Source organism: Echinops telfairi, unplaced genomic scaffold (genome assembly GCF_000313985.2).
Source record: "Echinops telfairi isolate 266 unplaced genomic scaffold, ASM31398v2 ScPeMD7_9;HRSCAF=40, whole genome shotgun sequence".
NCBI classification, from domain to species: Eukaryota; Metazoa; Chordata; class Mammalia; order Afrosoricida; family Tenrecidae; genus Echinops; species Echinops telfairi.
In genome coordinates, this window is record NW_022103906.1 from 10,938,320 (window position 1) to 10,959,829 (window position 21,510).

The window sequence follows — 21,510 nt, forward strand, 5'->3', positions numbered from 1 at the left end:
ACCAGCATCCCTGGTTTCTCCCCGCTACAAGTCAGCAGCATACTCTCTATTTCTAATCAACATTACCGCAGCCTTTTTTCTCTTTCAGAACGGGACAAGCTATTTCTTATATTACATAGAAATTCAAATCACCTATACTAAAGAACATTTGAAAAAAACAGGCTGAGGTTGGGGGCAGGGCTGGGAGGAAGATGGAGAAAGGGAGAACCAATAGCAATGATGAATGTAAAACACCTCACCCCACCCCCGCCCCTAGGGGGAGGAACAACAGAAACTTGGGATTAAGGGATACAGAGGGCCCTGTAAGGTATATAAAAAACCCCAAACATATACATACATACACATACATATGTATACTTTATCAATGGTTCACGAGGGCAGGAGAGTGGGGAAGAGGGAAAAGTGTGATGATAATAAGGGCTCAAGTAGAAAGACAATGTTTTGAAAATGACGATGGCAACATATGTACAAGTTTGTTTGATATAATTCATCGATGGATTGATATAATATCTGTAAGAGCCCCCAATAAAATGATTCAAATTAAAACATAAAAGAAAAGGTTTATTTTATACTTTATCTATAAAATTATAATCATGAAAACTGTAGAAACGGCATAGAGATCAATAGAACACACCAGAGAACGTAGAGAAAAACATATATGGGCCACTGTTTTTGATGAGAAGGGTAAAATCAATGCAGTGGCAAAAATATGCCTTTTCAACAAATTGTGCATGAACACTTGGTGTTCATATACAAAGAAAGAAAAAGGGCTTGGACTCAAATTTCGAATCATATATAAACTCTAACTCAACATAGATGCTAGATCCTTTGTTTCAGGGATATTAAACGGAGAACCTTAAGAAACAGCAAAGTGAAACCTTCCGCATTCCTAGTCTTCCAGGAAACGCCTTGGCCCCAAGGACTGGCCACGGCCTCAGGCTGCGCAGCGCGGAGGCGTGGCCCAGAGCGCGGGGTTGATCTAAACTCGGCGACCAATCGGACGGCCGCCCCGGTGGGCGGGGCTCCGGGTGGCGGGAGGCTTGAAGAAGCGGGAGACTGGAGCGGCTGAACGCCTGCCGAGGAGGCCCAGCACGGCTGATTTCCGCTCGAGTTTCAGGAGCTGCGGGATCGGAGAGCCGCTCCGCGCTGAGCGCCCGGTAGCAGGTGGACCTGGAAGTCCCTGGCGAGCGCGGCAGGGGAGGGGAAGGTCACTGTGAGGTCCCTGCATTCGGGGTGAGAGGACCCTAACGCACGGCTCTAATCTCAACTAGAGGCTGGTCTTCCCCTTGAACTCAATTTGGCCCTTAAGGTGGAGAGACCTGCGTACCTTTCTAGACTCCCAAGCGCTGTTAATTCCGTTCGAGTTCACTAAGGCGTTCGGCGACCTCCGGGCGCCGGTGACGAAATTGAACTCGTGAGATCCCGTAACTAAGCGTGGCTTAGGTTGTTATCCGGATGCTGGGCACTTTAAGCAAAATTATGTTTTGAGGTTCCTTTTAAAGCTACGAGGATCTGCGATTCTGATTTTCATGACCCCCTCGGTGGAGCTGAGGCTCAACGAAGTTTCCGAATAACTTTAGGAGCATAACTGTTCTCGCTGTTCCAAAGAGGGCTGAGAGATTTCTAAACGTTCTAGCCGATCCGCTAACCACGGCCATCGATTCGGACTCCTGTACGACAGGGTGGACCTGCCCCGGTGGATTTCCGAGGCCGTCTGGGAGCAGGCACCGCCGGCTTTCTGCTCAAAGACCTTCCCTTCTCGCCCTAGGGCTCCGTTGAAACCCGGGGCCGCCGGATTCCGGCAGAGCGCGGAGACGCAGCCGCAGGTCGCGCGCATGCGCAGTGGCGCGCTACGCCTGTGTTTGGGTTCGGAGGTTCCGTCCAGTTCTCCGCGTTCTTCCCGGCCACCCGCGCCCGGCCCCACCCTCCCACCCCAGCACGCGTTCCCATGGCGGCTCCCGGGACGTCTAGTGATCCCATTCTGAAAAGTAAGTAGGGCTGTTCCCTCTCACTGCGTCGGGAATCACCTGAAGAGGGCTAGGGGGTGTGGGGAGGAGGTCGGGGTAGAGGGTCGCACACCGGAAGCCCTTCCCAGGGATTTGAATTTGTGGAATTCGGGCTGCCCATTCACATTTTGAGCCGAGGGTCCACGACTACCCGTGCGATGGGACCTCTTGTGGAGCCGCTGGGACCGGTTTGCTGTCCCCGCCGAGGGGCTGCCCGAGCTGGGTCGCGTTGGCACGTGCTTCGCGTGGAAGACACTCGCAGTGAAACCACTCCTCGGACCCCGGGTCCAGAACGGCGTCTGACCGAAAATGGGGTGCCCTGCGGAGCTAGAAATTCTGGTGTTACTCTGGGTTGGGAGCCACCTGTCTCTGGGGTCTGGTTTTAAATAATTGCCCAGGTGTTGTGTTTTCTTCCACCTCTGCGGCCTGGGTGAAGCTGGAGAGCTCTGGAGAAAAGATAGGTTCAGCATTATCGTTTGGAGAAGGAGGTAGGGTGAAAACAGACGTCGGTTTCGACCCTTTTTTGAATGTAGAGGCATAGAGCAGCAGTGGAATTCAAAACAAATGATCAGCTGTTCTACCTACATTTGTATTTATCATTGTATATGAGCTGGATACGTTCTCTTTTTTTGATTATTAGATATTCTTCATTTTTAAAAATCATTTTATTAGGGGCTCATACAACTCTTATCACAATCCATACATATATCAGTTGTATCAAGCACATTTGTACATGTTGCCATCATCACTCTCAAAACACCTGCTTTTTACTAGAGCTCTAGGTATCAGCTCTTCATTTATCCCCCTCCCTCCCCACTCCCCCCTCTCCCCCTGAACCCTTGATAATTTATAAATTATTATTATTTTGTCATATCTTACACCATCCGGCGTCTCCCCTCACCCACTTCTCCACTGCCCGTCCCCCAGGGAGGAGGTTATATGTAGACCTTATAATCTGTTCCCCCTTTATACCCCACCCTTCCTTCCACCCTCCAGTATTGCCACTCTCACCACTAGTCCTGAGGGGTTCATCTGTCCTGGATTCCCTGTATTTCCAGTTTCTATCTGTGCCAGTGTACATCCTCCGGTGCTGGATAAGTTCTTAGTGGGTCTTTAAAGTCAACTTGTAGGGAAGTCAGTTGGTACAGGAACATAGGGTTTTTATTTAGCCAACTTAATGCCAGAAAAGACTTACGTGCGGCAAGTGAAAATGATAGTGACAACTAGAGGTTGGTTGGTTCAAGAGCCATGTTGGCGCAGTGGTTAAAGCGCTCGCCTACCAACTGAAGGGCCCAGAGTTTTAACCTTCAGCCATGCAACAGCAGCAGCAGCAGAAACATGTGACCGTCTGCTTCCATAGAGATATACAGCCTTGGAACCAAATCCTCTGGGGCAGTTGTATTCTGACTTGTATGTAGGGGTTGGTTCAGTTGTTTCAAAAACCAAACCAAACTCGTTGCTGTCAGATGGATTGTGACTTAGACTGTAAATCTTTAGAGGGGCAGGCAGCCTCGTCTTTTTCCCTTTGAGCAGCTGGTAGGGCATAGTGGGATTATAACCACATGTATATTTTTGTTAGGTGCTTTCCAATCCTTTCCGACTCGGCGATTCTATGTACAGCAGTATGAAACTCTGTCCAGTTCTGGGCCATCTTCTTAATTGCTGCTTGAGACTATTGTTGAAGCCAGCGTGTCAGTCTGTCTTGTTGAGTGTCTTCCTCTTTTTTGCTGACCCTTTACTCTACCAAGCATGATGTCCTTCTCCAGGAATTGCACCTTCCTGATAACATGCCCAACGTATTTGAGGTAAAATCTTGCCAACCTTACTTTTAGGGATCATTTTGGCTGTGTTGTTCATGTTTTTCAACAATAGTTTTTCTTGGTTCTTCCATGCTCATTGTCCAATTGTCATGTTACAAAAACTCCTTGACTTAGGTCAAGTTCACTTTCGTTTTCAAGTGACATCTTTGTTCTTCAACATTTTAAAGAGATCTGAGATGTAGCCATATAATGTGGCCCTTCTAGCCATAATTGCTCATGCTAGTGGTTCTCAACCTTCCTAACGCCGTGACCCTTTAATACAGTTCCTCATGTTGTGGTGACCCCCCAACCATAAAGTTATTTTCAGTGCTACTTCATAACTGTCATGTTGCTACTGTTATCGGTGACTCCTGCGAAAGGGTCGCTTAACCTCCAAAGGGGTCTCGACCTACAGGTTGAGATCCGCTGGCTTATGCCATTTATTATAATTCTGGTCTCTATGCCTGTCGTTATAATTCCATTTTAAAAGGGAATTCTCAGCTATAAGAATAGACAGGATTAAGTCCTGAATTTAGAAGAGGATGGAGGCCTCGTGGGATAGTGGTTACGGATTGGGCTGCTAACTGCAAGGTTGGTAGTTCAAAACCCCACTAGCCACCCCACAGGAGAAAGTGGGGGCTTTTTACTCCTGTAAAGAATTGCAGTTGCAGAAACTCACAGGGCCATTCCACCCTGCCCTATATGCTTGCTATGAGTCGGCATTAACTTGATGGCAGTGTGTTTGGTGTTTTGGTTTTAGTAGAGGGTATGAACCAAGTCACACCCTTTGTTTCTTTGGGGATACAGTCTGCTAAACGAAAAAAAAAAAAAAACACATCCATAAGGACAGTTGTGAGAGTGGCATTGTGAGGGTGGCAACAGGACCAGGCAGTGTTCTGTTCTGTTGGACATGGGGTTGCTGTGAGTTGGAGCGGACTCCAGGGCACCTAACCACTAGGACACCTCCATCAAAGCCGTTCCTGACGTAGAAGAGCCATCTCAAGCAGAGAGAGCGCAGGACCACGTCACAAAATGTTCCAGGCATCTGTCTAAAGTGGCAAAGGCGGAGACCAGAGACTCCAGAGACTATGGCACGGAGGCCACCGGACAGAACCATAGGAGCAGCAATGAGATTTTGGGACTGAGATAGAGTGACAGGTGGCCATCTTGGTCCATGGCACCAGAAGCCAAGGGGCCCACTTGGCTGAGAGACTCAGGACTAGAAGAGTCTTGACTGCTGGCTGGGAAGAGGTGTTGCTCTCCAAACCAGTGACTGTATCCTCACTGTTTACTGATTCTGACTTGTGGTACCTTACTAACTTCCCTAATAAACTTTGATGGTTGTGAGTATTTGGAGGAATTTTAACTTTCCTTTTTCATATGAATGAAATGAGAAAAATCATGAAATCTTTGAGGGGTACTGAAAATGCAAATATGTATTTTGTGTTAATGTCTTGTTTATTTTCAGATGTAGTGGCATATGTTGAAGTATGGTCATCCAATGGAACAGAAAATTATTCCAAGACATTTACAAACCAACTTGTGGATATGGGGGCAAAGGTAGGGAATTCCTTATGCCTTTGATTACGTATGACAATTCTGAGATATATAATGAGGTCTATTTGTATTTTCTTTCTTTTTTTAAATCGCTTTATTATCACATGCCATACATACATCAGTTGTGTAAAGCACATTTGTACATTCATTGCCCTCATCATTCTCAAAACATTTGCTCCCCACTTAAGCCCCTGGCATCAGCTCCTCATTTTTCCCCCTCCCTCCCCGCTCCCCTCTCCCTCATGAACCCTTGATAATTTATAAATTATTATTTTGTTATATCTTGCCCTGTCTGACATTTCCCTTCACCCACTTTTCTGTTGTCCATCCCCCAGGGAGGAGGTCACATGTAGATCCTTGTAATCGGTTCCCCCTTTCCAACCCACCCTCTCTCTACCCTCCCAGTATCGCCACTCATACCACTGGTCCTGAAGGAATCATCCACCCTGGATTCCCTGTGTTTCCAGTTCCTATCTGTACCAATGTACATCCTCTGGTCTAGCCAGACTTGCAAGGTACAATTCGGATCATGATGTGGGGTGGAGTTGGGGGAGGAAGCATCTAGGAACTAGAGGAAAGGTACATCGCACCCTGGCAGGCTGGTCTCCTCCCCAAGATCCTTCTGTAAGGGGATGTCCAGTGCCCTACAAATGGGCTTTGGGTCTCCACTCCGCACTCCCCCCCTCATTCAGTATGATAAGATTTTTTTGTTCTGATGATGTCTGATACCTGATCCCTTCGACACCTCGTGATCGCACAGGCTGGTGTGCTTCTTCCATGTGGACTTTGTTGCTTCTGAGCTAGATGACCGCTTGTTTACCTTATTTGTATTTTCTTATTTGGGGAATTATTACTTAGAAAATGAAGGACAGAAGCTTTAGCTAGTGTAATAGGTGAGGTCACAAAAGAAAAGTTTGGGAACATTAATAAATTACAACAGTAGGATTTACAGAACAGTTTGTCTTATAGATGATGTGAGAGAAAGTGGCATAGGATAAAAATCGAGATTCTGATATAGTATCAGAAGATGAATCTCTCAGGATGGAAGGTGCTCAAAATACAAATGGGGATGAGCTGCCCAGACAGTGGCTGTAATAATAAATGTACACTCAGAATTACCTGGCTGCTCAGTGCTGTTAATCAAAGTGAGGAATGCAGGAGGAGAAACAACAGCTAAGACAACAGCAAACCCACTGCCATTGAGTCTTTACTTATTTATAGTGACTACATTGGGTTTGTGAGGTTTTGTAAATCTCTATGTGAACAGATAGCCTCATTTTTCTCCCAAGGAGTAGCTGATGGGTTTGAACTCTGGGCCTCATGGTTAGTAGTCCAGTGCTTAAGCAACAGCTTCATGAGGGTTCCTTCAGGGAAAGATGGCAAATTTTAAATACCTGGCTCTTAGAGAAATAGTTCTTTTAGCCATGAACGTGTGTGTGGTTTTTTTTTTACATTTGGGGGAGGATGAGTGAATAGTGAAAGGGAGTTGGTTGTTCCGTGCTTTTGGGTTGGTTCTAACTCAGCAACTCTGCACACAAAAGGAGCTCCCATCATCACGTGTTGCTCTGTGGAGCTCATTGTCACAGCCGCTGTGTAGACAGCTCTGCCCCCATTTGTAATTCGAGTACCTCCCATCATGAGAGACTCATCTTCTGATACTGTAGCAGACGATATTCTGTACTGGTCATAATGTGTTCACTGTTCATATTTTTAGAAGTAGGTCCTTCTTCTGAGGTTGTCTTTGTCTGGATACTTTGCTGAAACCTGCCCACCATGGGTGAACCTGCAGCTGTATGAAACGGAATTTCATATACTGCAGTGACCTAGCTAGCTTTCAGCAATATGAATGCCTCCGCAGTAGGACCGACTGATAGACTAGGTAGGGGTGGTGGGACCTGGGTAAGGTAAGACACCGATGTCAAATTCAAGGAGACAGTCCCTCTCAGGTTTGAGAGTAAATGCTTCATGAAATTTTGCATGCCCTCATCAAAGACTGAGTAGGCTCAAAATCACAGCCTTCAGGTTGTTGCTGACTCATCGACCCTGTAGGACAGTGTAGAACTGCCCCTGTGAGTTTCCAAGACCCTGACTCTATGGGAGTAGAAAGCCTTGTATTTCTTCTTCTGAGTGGCTGTTGGTTTCTATCTACGAACTTTGCTGAGTGGATTGCAGCCCAGTGTGTTACCACTATGCCACCAGAGTTCAAGAAGAGAGGAACTAGAATATGCTTGTACATGGAGGGATTCGTTTTGGACCTAGAAAACAAAAACTCAAGCCCCTTGTCATCTGATTGATTCTGACTCAGAGACGCTGTAGGACAGGGGAGAACTGGCCCTGTGAGTTTCACAGGCTATAATCCTTAAGCAGAGGAAAAAGCCCATACTTGCCCTTGCAAAATAGCTAGTGGTTTCCTAACTGCAGACCATGAAATATGAAACCTGAGAGGATTTCCATTTTATACCCTGGTGGCATAGTGATTGCATGTTGGGCTACTAGCCCATAAGATCAGCAGTTCAAAACCACCAGCCACTTCTCTAGAGAAATATAAGGCTTTCTACTCCCTTAAAGAGTTAGTCTCAGAAACACACAAGGGGGCAGTTCTACCCTGTCTTGTAGGGTCGCTGAGTCAGAATTGACTCGGTGGCAATGAGTTTGGTTTTATGTTCTTGGGATGTTATTGCTTTTGTTCACTATGGTGGAGTCAGCCCAGTGCCACATTGGTGACCCCTTAGTAAAACTCTTTCCCTGAGTTTTCTGGTTCTAATTTATATATATAGAAGTGGTCTGGAAGGAGAACTGGTGGTATAGTAGTTACTCCTTTGGCTGCGATGCGAAAGGTTTGAAACTTCCATTTGCTCCTTAGGAGAAAGACCGAAAGACGAGGCTTTCTACTCATGCAAGCATCACAGTCCCAGAAACTCAGAGAGCACTTCTGCCCTGTCCTGTAGAGCTGCTATGAGTCTCCATTGACTTGGTGGCAGTGAGTTTGGTTTTTGGTTTTCCGGGTGTCCTAGGACTTTTCTTCTGCTGAGCTACCAACTGGGCTCAAACCACCAACTTCTAGCACATCAGCTGGATCTAATGTTCTTTTTCCCACTCAGATTCCTTACATTTGGAATGCTGCTGTTATTAGGTGTAGGGGTTACCTGTTGGGCTTCATAGAAGAGTTACGTACAGTCTCTTAGAAATTAATAAGGGATCACTGCCTTTCAACCTTCTAGTTGTTCCTTCACCTTCCCTTCCCTGCCCTCCCTACCTTGGGAACCTCCAAAGTCTTTTCCCTTTGGTACGCAAGTCTTTGTCTTGGATTCTTTCCTTTTGTAGTGGTAATACTACAAAACCCCATGCTTTTGGGATTTCGATACACTGATGTTCTTCAGTTCCATCCATGTCATAAGGTTCTTTGTGGCTTTCTCTTGTTTTTTAACAATGCATTGTGGGTATGTACCCAAGTTTCCTTATACATTCTTCTACTGATGGGCATTTGGGCTGTTGCCAACTTCTTGCTATTGTGCACAGTGCTATGGTGGACTTGAGAGTGCTTTATCTGTTTTAAAGTATGTACTCACTAGAAGTATTGCTGTCCTCATTAGAAGTATGTCATTTCTATTTCCACTTGCTTGTGCTAGCACTGTATCTCCACAATGGTTGTACACCTTTGAGAGAATTTGAATTTTCGTCATGTTTAGGCATAATCCAGACCGAAGGTTACAGTCTTTGGCCTTCACTGGTAAATGCTAAAGTCATCTTCATTTTTATCAAGCAAGGTTGGGTCATCTGTGTATCTCAGGTGTTAAGGAGTCTTTCTCCAGTGGTGATGCTATTTTCTTCTTCGTATAGTGGAGCTGCTCAGATTATTTATTTAGCAAATAGGTTGAATAAGTATGGTGAAAGGATATACCCAGCCCCACATATTTTCTTGTAAATCTTGATACATTTTCAGTTTGTTTTTCAGGGTGTCTTATCTTTCTTAGTCCTTTGCTTTCTTAGATGCAATTTGGAATCAGCTTTCTGAATTAACACCAAAAACATTTTGGGAGTTTGATTGGGATTGGATTGATGGCTGGATCAGCGAAGGAGAATGACCACATTTACAGTATTGACTTTCCAGACCATGAACATTATATGTGCCTTTGTTGATTTGTTGTTGATAGGTGCCACCAAGTTGGTTCCTAACCATAGTGACTTTGTGCACAATAGAGCAAAACACCGCCTGGTCCTGCATCATCCTCACAACAAAGTGTCCCTAGCTTGAGCTCATTGCTACAGCCATGGTGTCAGTCCCTCTTGTGGAGAGCCTTCCTCTTTTTCACTGCCGCTCTACTTTCGCAAACATAATGTCTTTCTTTCTGTGGGGTCTGGTCTCGCCTGACAACATTTCCAAAGTATGTAAGATAAAATCTTGCCATCTTTGCCTCTAACTAGCACTCTGGCTGTAATTCTTCAAAGACAGATGGGTTTGTTCTTTTAGTAGTCCATGGTACTTTCAATATTCTTCTCCAACCCGAGAATTCAAATGCATCAATTCTTCTTAGGTCTTCCTTATTCAGTGTCCAACTTTCACATGCATATGAGGCAACTTAAAATACCATGGCTTGGGCCAGATGCACCTTAGTCCTCAAAGTTACGTCTTTGCTTTTCAATACTCTAAAGAGGTCTTGTGCAGCTGATTTACCTAATGCAGCACACAGTTTGGTATCTTGACTGATGCTTCCATGATCATTGGTTGTGAATCCAAGCAAGACAGAATCCTTGACAAATATTTTCTCCATTCATCCAGATGGTCCATTCATACCTGTTGGTCCATTTGTGAGGATTTTGGTCTTCCTTACATTGAGCTGTTGATTTAGGTTTCTTTAATTTTTTTTGAAGATTTTAATGCTATTATAAATGGACTCTGTAGTATTTTATTTCTAACTTGTTGGTTTATAGAGACACAGTTAAACTTTGTATATTCACCTTTTGCCTAACTAACTTGTCAAATTCACTTCCAACTCTAGTATATTTTTTAGTGTACATAATTGAATCATGTACTTAAGAACAGTGTTATTTTTTTACTTCCCTGATCATTTTAATTGATAAAATTGTACCAGCTAGGACCTGTATTGAGTTTTTATCTTGATTTGTCTCAGAGGGGAAAACTTCTAGTATTTCACTTGATGGGTTTATAGTTACCAACCTTCAGATACTAATTTGCTGAGAGTTTGCATCATGAATAAACTTTTGAGTTTCATCATACATGTTTTGTACATCTATTCAGTTGATCATGGGTGTTTTTCTCTTCTGTTGTGAGTCATAATGGCATTTTGTGTCTGAATGTTAATTAACTTTGCAGGCTTGGACTGAACTCAAGTTGTGGTGATGCGTTATTCTTTTACATATTGTTGATGATGACATTTGTTTAGGATTTTTCAGATGTTGCCAGAGGTCAGACTGGCATCTTCCATGTGCTTCAGCTATGGGTCTTTAGCATTAGTGATGTGCTGTTTCCTGAACCTCACTGGAGAGTAGTCAAACTCTCTTTCTAAATCATCCATACTTGATGTTATTTCTCCTGTAAATGTTTGGCATAATTTTGTTTATACTAGAAATAAAAGAAAAAAAGCATGGGAAACTAGTCCTGGAGTTTTGTTTGTAGGAAGATTTTTGTTTATTTTTAGTTAGAGACAATTTATTTGATGATTGTAGTAATATTAAGATCTATTTCTTAGTGTTTTTAGAAAGTTGAGATTCTTTTTGACAAACTTGTTCATCTAAAGTTTTGAAGTTATTGGTATAGAATTCTGTTAGGCTCTTCTGTTGACTTCAGGAGCTCTAGTAATGACCTCCTTTTCATTTTCGATACTAGCGATTTGTGCCTTTTTTCCCTTTTGTCTCTTAATATTCTTTCTAATTTAGAGGCAAAGGATAACATTTCTCTCCAATTCCTAATGAGAACCATGAAATAATCTGTCTTTTAGAGGATTCAGTTTCTCAGGATGTCTTTAATGCCGCCTATGAGGATACCAATGGTGTTTCGTAGTAAAGAACATTTTGCTCAGTTGTCCTATCATAGATCCTTGCTCAAGGGGCTGATCTTTCTCTTCTAATTGGGTTTTCAGCACATGGTCACGTGTTTCTTCAGCATTATGTACAGGATCTGTCCGAGGGATATGTTTTGTGAGTTCATCTGAATGTTCACAGAAGAGTGGTAGTATACTAGTGTCCAGCTGCCTGATGTCAAAGCATGCTCTACCGTGCAGTTATAGTCATCTGGGAGAGAATGTGTAGATTAATGACAAATGCTGTATAAAACTCAATTTCAAATTGGAAAGAAATATTTCAGGACAGTTCTGTTTGATCATGTCCACTTTACAGCTGCTACTGCCATGGTGGACCAGACATGAGTATCAGCTGGTATAGCAAAAGATGTTACAAAGAGAAACTGTTTTTAAAATCTGCTTCTAGGCACATCTGTTTTCATCCTCGACAGGGGCTTAGGTGAAACCGTTATCTTGGCTCCTTGTGAATATTTCCTTATGACAGATTATGAAAAATGGAATTGTTGGAATAGGGTTTTGAGTGTTTTTCCCCCATCGTACACATTTTTAAAAATTAGTATTATTGACATATAATTCCCATATCTTACAATTCAATAGTTCAATCATATTAAAAAGAGTTGTGAAATAGCAAAACCCATTTTATGCCATTTACTTCTTTCTAGTACTCATTGTTAGCTCCCCATTTCCTCCCAGCCACTTCTTCTTTGCCCCTAGGTAATTATTATTTTTTACCCAACAATTTTATTGGCACATCATTTACATGTCATATAATTCAGTAGTTCCGTTTTTCAATCAAGTCAGAGAGACTTTTAGAATCATCACATCAATTTTAAAGCACCCCCCACCCATGGTTAAATTGCCTTTAAAATGAGTTGTGCAATCACAGTTCATTCTAGTGCCCCTTGCCCCACTCCTGTCTTAATTGTTAACTCCCCAAATCCCCTTTCCCTCCCTATCACCCATCCTCTATTCCTGTATCCCTTGTAACCTCTTGTATCAGTTATTATCATTATGTATATACTTCTCCTGTGCATCACAACTAGGAAAACCAATGGAAAACAATAAAAAAATTTGACTAAGTTGGTAAGGATAAAATTATAATAGCATAATGACAAAAATACAAATAGTGCATAAAAAGGAAAAGACGCCCACCAGCCTTAAAAAAGTCCGAGAAGAAATTTCTGTCATGGAACAAGTTAGAGATACTTGCACCCAGAACAAATTCAGGTAGCTGCAGTCTATAGGGAGGTCAGCTGGCCAAGTATCGAATTTAATCTAGTGTAATCAAGATTATAGTGGTTTCTGGGTTTGGGGCTCCCACTGTCCTCCATAGCATTTTACAAATTGTGTGTTCATAATTTTAGCTCAGATACTGTTCCCTTTGTCATATTCTAATTGTATAATTGCCATCTTTGGATCACACAACCTGGTGTGCTTTTTCCATGTGGTCTTAGTTGACCCCTCACTTAGATGACTGCTTGTTTGAATATAAGCCTTTCAGACCCCAGACACTATGCCAATTGTTAGCTGGGCACCATCTGCTTTCTTTTGCACACTTTGCTGTAGCACCCTGATTTTCATTGACATTTCATGAAGGGATCAAGCAGTACTATGTGATCAGAACTGAATGTTTTTGAATTGGGGGTAGAATTAAGTAGGAGCCCAGACTCCATCTGCTTGTGCATGCAGTTTTCACGTCTCAAGCTTACTTTGGCAGTCATACCATATGATAAAATCAAAACCCTGTAAGACCAACTGCCTCAATAGCAACTATAAGCCAACCAGCAACTAAACAAACAGAACACACATACCGAAAAAGAAAGTAAGCTACCAGCAAGAAAGCAAAAACGCATATAAACAAAGAAGTACAGCATTGCCAATTACCCCCACCCCCCGGGGTATAAGTTGATTGCACTACTGTCATCATCAATTTTCCCACTGTCCCAGCACTCCAGACACTGTTGGTATGCGTCTATGCAACCCAGGAGTTTTGTCCTACACAGTTTGATCTCATTTGATTGGGCTCTATTGACCCCGTGTGTGGGGATTGATGCCAGGGGGACATAGTATACATTTAAAAAACAATAATGTTCTATTGCGTTTTCAGTAAAAGTTTACACAGCAGATTAGATTTTCATTTAATAAATTCTATACAACTTGTTCAGTGACATGGTTTACACTTTTACAAATCCAAAGTAAAGGAAAAAGTAGAATAAATCAGGAATGAGTTAAAAGGGAAAAGAAATGATAAATGTTCAATTTTAACCTATCTCTAGAATAACTCACTTTCTGATACAGTCTGTCTGTGGGCAGAGTTTTTCCCAACCCTGGTTAATGGTCTGAGGATCTTCAATGGAGGGTTATTCCTCCCTTATGGGGTCTCTGCAAATGGATTTGGGCTTTCACTGTCATCCGTAGCTTTCTGTAAACTGAATTGAGTATTTTATTTGGATGAATATTAAAAAAGGATCTTTTTGATCAGTTGTACATATGAAATTGTGTGTGAATAGTGATTACTCACATTTTTTCGTTCTGCATTTTGTTTGCAGGTTTCAAAAACTTTTAACAAACAAGTGACCCATGTTGTATTCAAAGATGGCTACCAAAGCACTTGGGACAAGGCACAGAAGAGAGGAATAAAGCTTGTTTCGGTGCTCTGGGTTGAAAAGTAAGTTTCTTTTTCTTAAATATTGAGTGTTTATAAGATGTGAAGTTATTTTGTATGGACTTCAGATCCAAATAAAGTTTCCATCTTCACCTCTAACTTGGGTAGGTAACTGCAAATCTGTTTGCCTCAAATCCCTCAACTGAAAAATAGATATAAAAATATAATACTAAAGCCTCTGATTACAGGGAGAATACACATGAAGGCCTAAAGGCAGGATATGCTGTCATCTTCAGGAAACACTAAGGAAGTCAAAGTGTCTAAGGGAAGATAGGTTGGAGAGTGGGGTCAGAGAAGTAGTGAGAGGCTAGATTATAGAGATCTGTTAGGATGTGAAGTGAAGAGTGTACGTACCATGAAGGGATTAGAGACAAAAGCAGAAGTAGAGGGAGTAATTATGTGACCGTAGTGTTTCTAGGGTAGTGAGAAATGGTCAGATTCTGAATATGTTTTTGAACGTAGTACCCAAATAGATTTCCTGAGTATTTGGATGTGAATTGTGTTGAAAGGGATGAGTTGAGTAGGACTGCAGGGTTTTGGGTCTAAACACCAGGAAGATGGGAAGGCTTCGTAAGGATTAACATTTTTTTTGGGTGGGGAGGGGATGAGACAAATCAGGAGTTCAGCTTTGGACATATTGGCTTTAAGATACCTGTTAAACATCCATGTGGTGTCAAGTAGGCAATTTGGTAAATGATTTAGAGTTGAGAGATAGGTCTAGGTTGAAGATAAAAATGTGTCACAGGCAGATAGATGTGCTACTTAAAGTCACACAATTGGATTAAATCTTTTAGGGAGTGAATATAGAGGGGAAGATGTTCCATGATGAAATGCAGAGTTGGAAGAAGAACTGGTAAACTAGACGGAGAAGGAACAGATTGAAGAAGGGGGAGAAGAATAAAACCAAACTCCCCACCTGTGTTAGTCCGGGTTGACTAGAGAAACAAATTCAGAGACACTCGTGTGTAAGAGAGAACTTTATATCAAAGAGCAATTGTACATGAAGAAAACATCCCAGTCCAGTCCAGATCAAGTCTTTAAGTCCGATATTACCCCATATGTCGATACTAGTCCATAAATTCCTCTTTAGACTCATGCAGCCATGCAATGACACCGAATGCTGGAAGACACAGGCCAGTGAGTGGAAAGTGTTTGGGATCCAGTGGTGATGGAAGCATCTTAGTGCTGGTGTGGGTCTGCATGTGGCTCCTCCAGCTCCAGGGCTCTGCCTCTATCAGCGCAGCTCCATGTGTCTTGTCCGCAGGAATGTCTTGCAAGGAGACAAGCAGAGAGAGTGCATGTATCTGGCCTCCAGTGAACTATTATCTCCAAATGAGGTCATCAAGCTCCAACCTGATTGACAGGCTAGACTCCACCCCATCGCAACTTGACAGGAAATTACACATGTAACTGCCACACCTCCATAAATCAGTTCTAACTCATAGTGAGAGTAGAACTCCCCCTGTGGGTTTCTGAGGCTATAAATCTTAATGGGAACAGAAGTGGGAACATTTTAACTCTTGCAAACCTGTGTCTTTCCCTGCCTCATATTTTTACTTCAGTGCAGCTGGTGGATTTGAACCACCAACCTTGTGGTTAGCAATCCATTGCATAACCCACTATGCCACTGGGGCCTCTTGTAGGAAGAGTAGGGTTTTAGTGAAGAAAGTTTCTTTTTCAAGGAAGTGATGATAATGATGAACTATTATACTTAAGTACTCTTTAAGTACAAAGAGTATTTAAATGGGTTTAGTAAAACGAGATGTAAGAGATTACCACTGGATTTGGCAACATAGAGGTCATTGGGGTCAACTAACTGGTAAATTAGTGGGAGCCAAAGATATTGGAGTAAGTTTAATAAAAGTTAAGGATCAGTGAGCTGTAAACTGTGTATATAGACAGATCTTTACTGGAGAACAGAGCAATGGGGCAGGATTTGTAAAGGAGATGTGCAGTGGAGATTTAAGATGGGAGAAATGATAGCATATTGGTATGCTCACAGAGCAGATCTAGTGGAGGGAACTTTTAGCGGTTCAGAATAAAGGAGAAATTTGCTTGCCTAGCTTAAAGGGATTGAGGAATTCTTCTAGGAAACAAGCAGATATATGAGGAGGGCTTCAAAAAGTTTATGGAAAATTGAATGAAGTGACAAGGAATGATGTTTCAATGAACTTTTTAAAGCCCACTTGTATAGGACCAAAGACAAAGCTGTCACATTAGTATAAGGAGTTTGGAATGTATAGGTACCAAACCAAATACTGAACTCACTGCCATCAGGTCAATTCTGTCTCATGGCGATCCTATAGGACAGGGTAGAACTGCCCCTGTGAGTTTCTGAGACTGCAGCCTTTTATGGGAGTAGATAGCCTAATTTCTCCCATGGAGTGATTGGTGGTTTCAAACTGCTAACCTCACTATTAGTAGCCCAACACATAACCATTACCCACCAGGATTCCTCATTGATAGGGACCTGTTAATGAAACAGGTGTGGTGTGGAGGACAGACATTGTGAGAAGTCTTGTCTGCTTTCCGAAACGAAGATTATCTGAGAATGAGAATGGATAGGGAATAGGTTTAAGGGGAGTATTGAGGTTTAAAGAGAATAGGCAAAATAATTGTCTAGGAACAAGTGAGAGTAAGTGGATTAGAAAAATTTAATAGAATTCCTGGAAGGAGCCCTGGTGGCGTAATGGGTTATGTGTTGGGTTGCTAAGTGCAAGGTCAGCAGTTCAAAACTACCCGCAGCTCTGTGGGAGAAAGATGAGGCTTTCTACTCCCATAAAGAGTTACTGTTTAGGAAATTCACAAGAGCAGTTCTACCCTGTCTTATAAGGTCACTATGAATCAGCAACGACTTGATGGCAAAGTGTGTGTGTGTGTGTGTGTGTGTGTGTGTGTGTGTTTTAAGAACTATAGTCTTGGAAAAAGACAGGAGCAGTTCTACCTGTTTTGTTAGTCTCAGAAACCCATTGGAGCAGTCCAGCCTATCTTGTAGGGTCACTATGAGTTTGAATCTACTCAAAGGCAATGCGTTTTTTGAGGGAATGGGTCAGTTATTTTGAAGTGGATGACAAATTTACATAACAGTGCAGAAGGCTTTGAATGTTTGTGGCTAGGCACAGTCCTGCTTATAATCTAATCTCAATCCAAGCTCCTGAAAGGGCTCCTTTGACCTCTTCCAAGTCTTTCATTCCAGAGCTTTGACCTGTAATACTTCCTATTCCACTTAACTGTGACCAATTGCCAAAATTGTAAGACTTCAGCTGTTCCTTTTTGTTCAAACCTACCAGTTGCTTCGCAAGAGAAAGATGAATCTGACTGCTGCCTTAAAAGTTTACTGTCTAGAAACCCAAAGAAGCAGTTCTGTGTGCTTTTGTTTTTTACTGAATGGCTATGGGTTTGGTTTGGTAGGGAAGCCATGTGCACCCCTGAGCTTAGAGTTGGTACACTTACCTAGTATTGGGCAGCTGGGCTAAGAAAGAGGGGTTGTATGAAAAGCTGGGTCTGAGGTAAACAGGAAAGGAAAGGACATAGGTGGAGTGTGGATTGTGGAGGAGCATGAGGCTTTCTCTTTCTATAAAGAGTTACCAGTGTCAGGAACTCACAAGGGCTGTTCTGTTCTGCCCTAGGAGTCAGAATCAACTCACCAGCAATACGTTTTTATGTTTTGTTTTGTTTTGTTTTTAAATCTTGTGTTGGTTATTTGAGGGTTTGCCTGTGCACATAAGCTTTCGAACCAGTTTGTTACTATTCAAAAAGGCGTTTTCAAGGATTTTAATTGGGGTTGTAATGCATATATAGATCATTTATGTAGGTCTATGGGATTTCAGAAAGTTTGTGGGGAAATAGAACGAAATTTTTTGAAACACCCTTTTTTGGTTATAAGTTGTTTTTATAGTTATTTATCAAATTGAGGAACTCACCTTCTATTCATAGTTTGTTGACAATTTTTATCATGAATGAGTGGTGGATTTTGTCGAAGCTTTTTCTATATCTATTGATATAATCATAGGTTTTATTCTTTAGTCTGTTGACATGGTGCCTGGTGTGATAGTAAGGTAATCCTGGCCTTATCGAGTGAGTTATGACGTATTCTATGCGCTTCTGTTTTCTGGAAGGTTATTGAGAATTGGTATCATTCTTTTTAAATGTTTGATGGAGTTTACCAGTGAAAGTATCTGGCCTTGTACTTTCTGTTTTGGAAGGTCTTAAATTATTGGTTCTAGTTCCTTAGGAATGTAGACCAATTCAGCTTATCAATTTTACTTTGTGACTTTTGTTACTTTGCGATCCTCAAGGAATTGATAAATTTTATCTAAGTGTGCAAATGTGTGTGCGTAGAATTTTTCCTGATAGCCTTTTCTTTTCCATGGAGTCAGTAGTGATGGCTCTTCTTTCATTTCGGGTATTAGAAATTTGTGTCTCAACTGTTTTTGATCTTGTTTTAGTGATATTTTCCAAGAACCAATTTTTATTTTCATTGATTTTCTCTTATCACTTTCCTGTTTTCAATTTCACTGATTACTGCTCTAATTCTTATAATTTTGTATCTTCTGCTTACTTTGAATTACATATGCTCTATCTTTTTCGTTTTTCCTAAGGTAGAAACTTCAATTGTTGATTTTAGCTCTTTATTTCCAGTATGTTATATATACGCTTATTTCCCCTTAAGCAGTTTTCCCTGCATTTCACAAATTTTGTATTTGTATTTTCATTTAGTTCAAACTATTTTTCAATTTGAGACTTCTTCTTTGACCTATGTATTATTTAAAAGTGTGTTTATGTTTAGAATTGTATTTAATCTCCAAATTGATAGAAAAAGAGATCAGCCAGAGCACAGATATCAAGAAACAGGCTTTGTTGGGAAGCACAGTCTGCTGGGCTTCTCCAGAGTGGAGAAGCCCCCATACAAAGAAATAGCTGGTGTGTGTACACACACACACACACACACACACATATACATCTACATACACACACATATATATACACACATACATATATACATATACACACACACACACATCTTGGGGTGGGGATTGGTGATAGGGTTGGGCAAGCATTGTGTGTTGTCCTGACAGGCAAGTCTGAATGAAGGGTGGGTGGTGGGTGGGGGTGACATGACACTTAATTCACAGGGTGATTTGGGTTTTTCCAGCTCTCTTTCTGCTAGTGACTTCAACTTTAATTCCTTTGTAGTATGACAGTATTTTTCACATAATTTCTCTTAAATTGGTTAAGGTGTGCTTTGTGGCCCAGAGGTAGTCTGTCTTGGTGAACGTCCCATTGTGAATTTGAGACGACTGTATCTTTCACTTTTGTTAGGAGAGTCTACTAAGGAAAGTTAGGTGCAGTTGATTGGTGCTGCTGCCCAGCTATATCCATACTTCACTTTGGCCTCTTGAATTTGTCAATAACTTATCCAAAACAAAAATATATATATTCTACTGGTTTGAGTCCATTCCAACTCCTAGTGACACGGTGTATGGGTTCTGAGGCTTTGTACGTCTTTAAAGGAACAGGTCTCCTCGGCCCCCCCCCCCCCCCCCCCCCCCAGCTGCTGCTGTGTTGTTTTGTTTTTAAATAGATTTTAATGTCTTTTTAAAAAATAAATCATGTTATTGGAGCTTGTACAACTCTTATCACAATAAATCCATCCATGTGTCAAGCACATTTGTACATTTGTTGCCATCATCATTTTCAAAGCATTTTCTTTCTACTTGAGCCCTTGGTATCAGCTCCTCATTTTTTCCTCTCCTTCTCTCATGAACCCTTGATAATTTATAAATTATTATTTTTTCATGTCTTACACTGTCTGATGTCTTCCTTTACCCACTTTATTGTTCCTATCCCCCTGGGAGGGGGTTATAGGTAGATCATTGTGATGGGTTCCCCTTTTCCCCCCACCTTCCCCTTCCCCTCCTGGTGTGGCTCCTCTCCATATTGGTCCTGAGGGGTTGATCTGTCCTGGATTCCCTGTGTTTCCAGTTCTTGACTATACGTTTGTTTTTCTTTTTAAAAAAATCATTTTATTAGGGGCTCATACAACTCTAATCACAATCCATACATACTTCAATCGTGTAAAGCACATTTGTACATTCTTACCCTCATCATTCTAACAGTTCAGCATTTACAAATGGTGCCCCAGAGCTATTTTCAATCTCTGATAAGAAATGGTGTTTTACAAGTGATAGTGCTGCCATCACCGAAATGCAATGTGCAGGTAGCTTTAAAGAACAAGAATGTATTATTGTCTCTTAGTTTTAGAGACCACAAGTCCAAATCAGAGCACTTGGCCCCGGTGGAGGGTCCTTCTTTGTTAGCGAGTGCAGGAGTTCCTTGGCATTTCTTTACTTCTCTTTTGCCCACTCTATATGCCGCTGCATCCATTCTTCTGTTTTTAAAAGACTCGCAAATGATTAGGGTTAGGGCCTACTTTCTTGATATGGCCTGCTGAACATAATAATTTTTAAAAATCTAAAGGCCTTATTCATAAGTACAGGGCTAAGGACTTCTGCATAACTTTTTGCTGGGCAATCCAATCCTCAGAGAGGTGCTAAAGTTTCTAACTATCATAGTGTATTTGTGTGTGTATTTTTGAAAGTCTGTCTTTCTCATGTCATGCTTTTTTAAGGTGCGTTTTTTTTTTTTTTTCTAAAGATCATATGTTTTGATAAATTAGAACACAATGAAAACAGTGTCTCTCATGTACATATAAAAAGTCCAGTCCTGGGCTCAGCCCTCCACCTCCTGGGCGGGCAGGCCCTCCTCTGGGCCAGCTTTCTTGTGCCTGCGCATGTGCCGGTACTTGTCCACGTAGGCTCTCACCAGGTTCGCCACCTTCAGGGGGTTGATCTCTCCACTCTTGCTGTGGCAGATCTGAGAGGCGTCTATGTCGGGGAACACGGGCTCAGGGAGAGGCTGGCCGGGAAGCAGTGGCTCGGAGAAGGGAGGCACCTGGCAGAAGGCAGCTGCTACAGGACCCGCACCTTCTGCTCCCCAGGGCACTTCCTTGGGCTGCTGTGGCCTGTTCGCTGGTCCCAGGGGCACTTGGTCTGAGGCAGGGGTGCCGCTGGTCTCCTCGCGCAGGTTCCACGTGACCCTTTTCACAGGGACCTTGGAGCGCATAAGGGGCATGGGAGGGACCGCTTCCTCAGGTTTGGCCCCCTCTGCTGCCCAAAGCCCCACCTCCATCCTGTTGGGCAGCACCCCAACAGCCGGGCTCCCTGCAGTGGCCTCCTGCCCGTGGGGGCCCTCAGTGGGAGGTGGGGGATGCAGGTCCTCATCACCATGGATCAGAGACACCTCCCTCTGAATGACAGCCAGGGCCTGGCTGGGGTCCAGGCCTGGCTGCCAGGGGCGGGTGGGAATGAATGGCGTACGGGTAGAGGTGGGAGTGGGGGTGGGGGTAGGGGTAGGGGTAGGGGCAGGGATAGGGAAGATCG

General features: G+C 42.6%; 1 protein-coding gene and 1 pseudogene across 2 annotated transcripts in view; one reads left to right on the forward strand and one right to left on the reverse strand.

Annotated features, from left to right (window-relative positions):
* Positions 1–1,957: 1,957 nt before the first annotated feature.
* Positions 1,958–21,510, forward strand: part of MCPH1 (microcephalin 1) — a 343,376-nt gene continuing 323,823 nt past the window's right edge. Inside the window, exons 1-3 of one of the 2 annotated variants that reach the window (XM_030884654.2) lie at positions 1,958–1,988; positions 5,274–5,365; positions 13,953–14,071. In XM_030884654.2, the coding sequence (XP_030740514.2) occupies positions 5,354–5,365; positions 13,953–14,071 (131 nt within the window). In that variant the 5' untranslated portion in view covers positions 1,958–1,988; positions 5,274–5,353. Of the gene's footprint in view, positions 1,989–5,273; positions 5,366–13,952; positions 14,072–21,510 lie in introns of those variants that run through there. The other variant, XM_045286702.1, reaches the window with a different exon arrangement.
* On the reverse strand, positions 11,290–11,732 carry LOC105979050 (annotated as a pseudogene).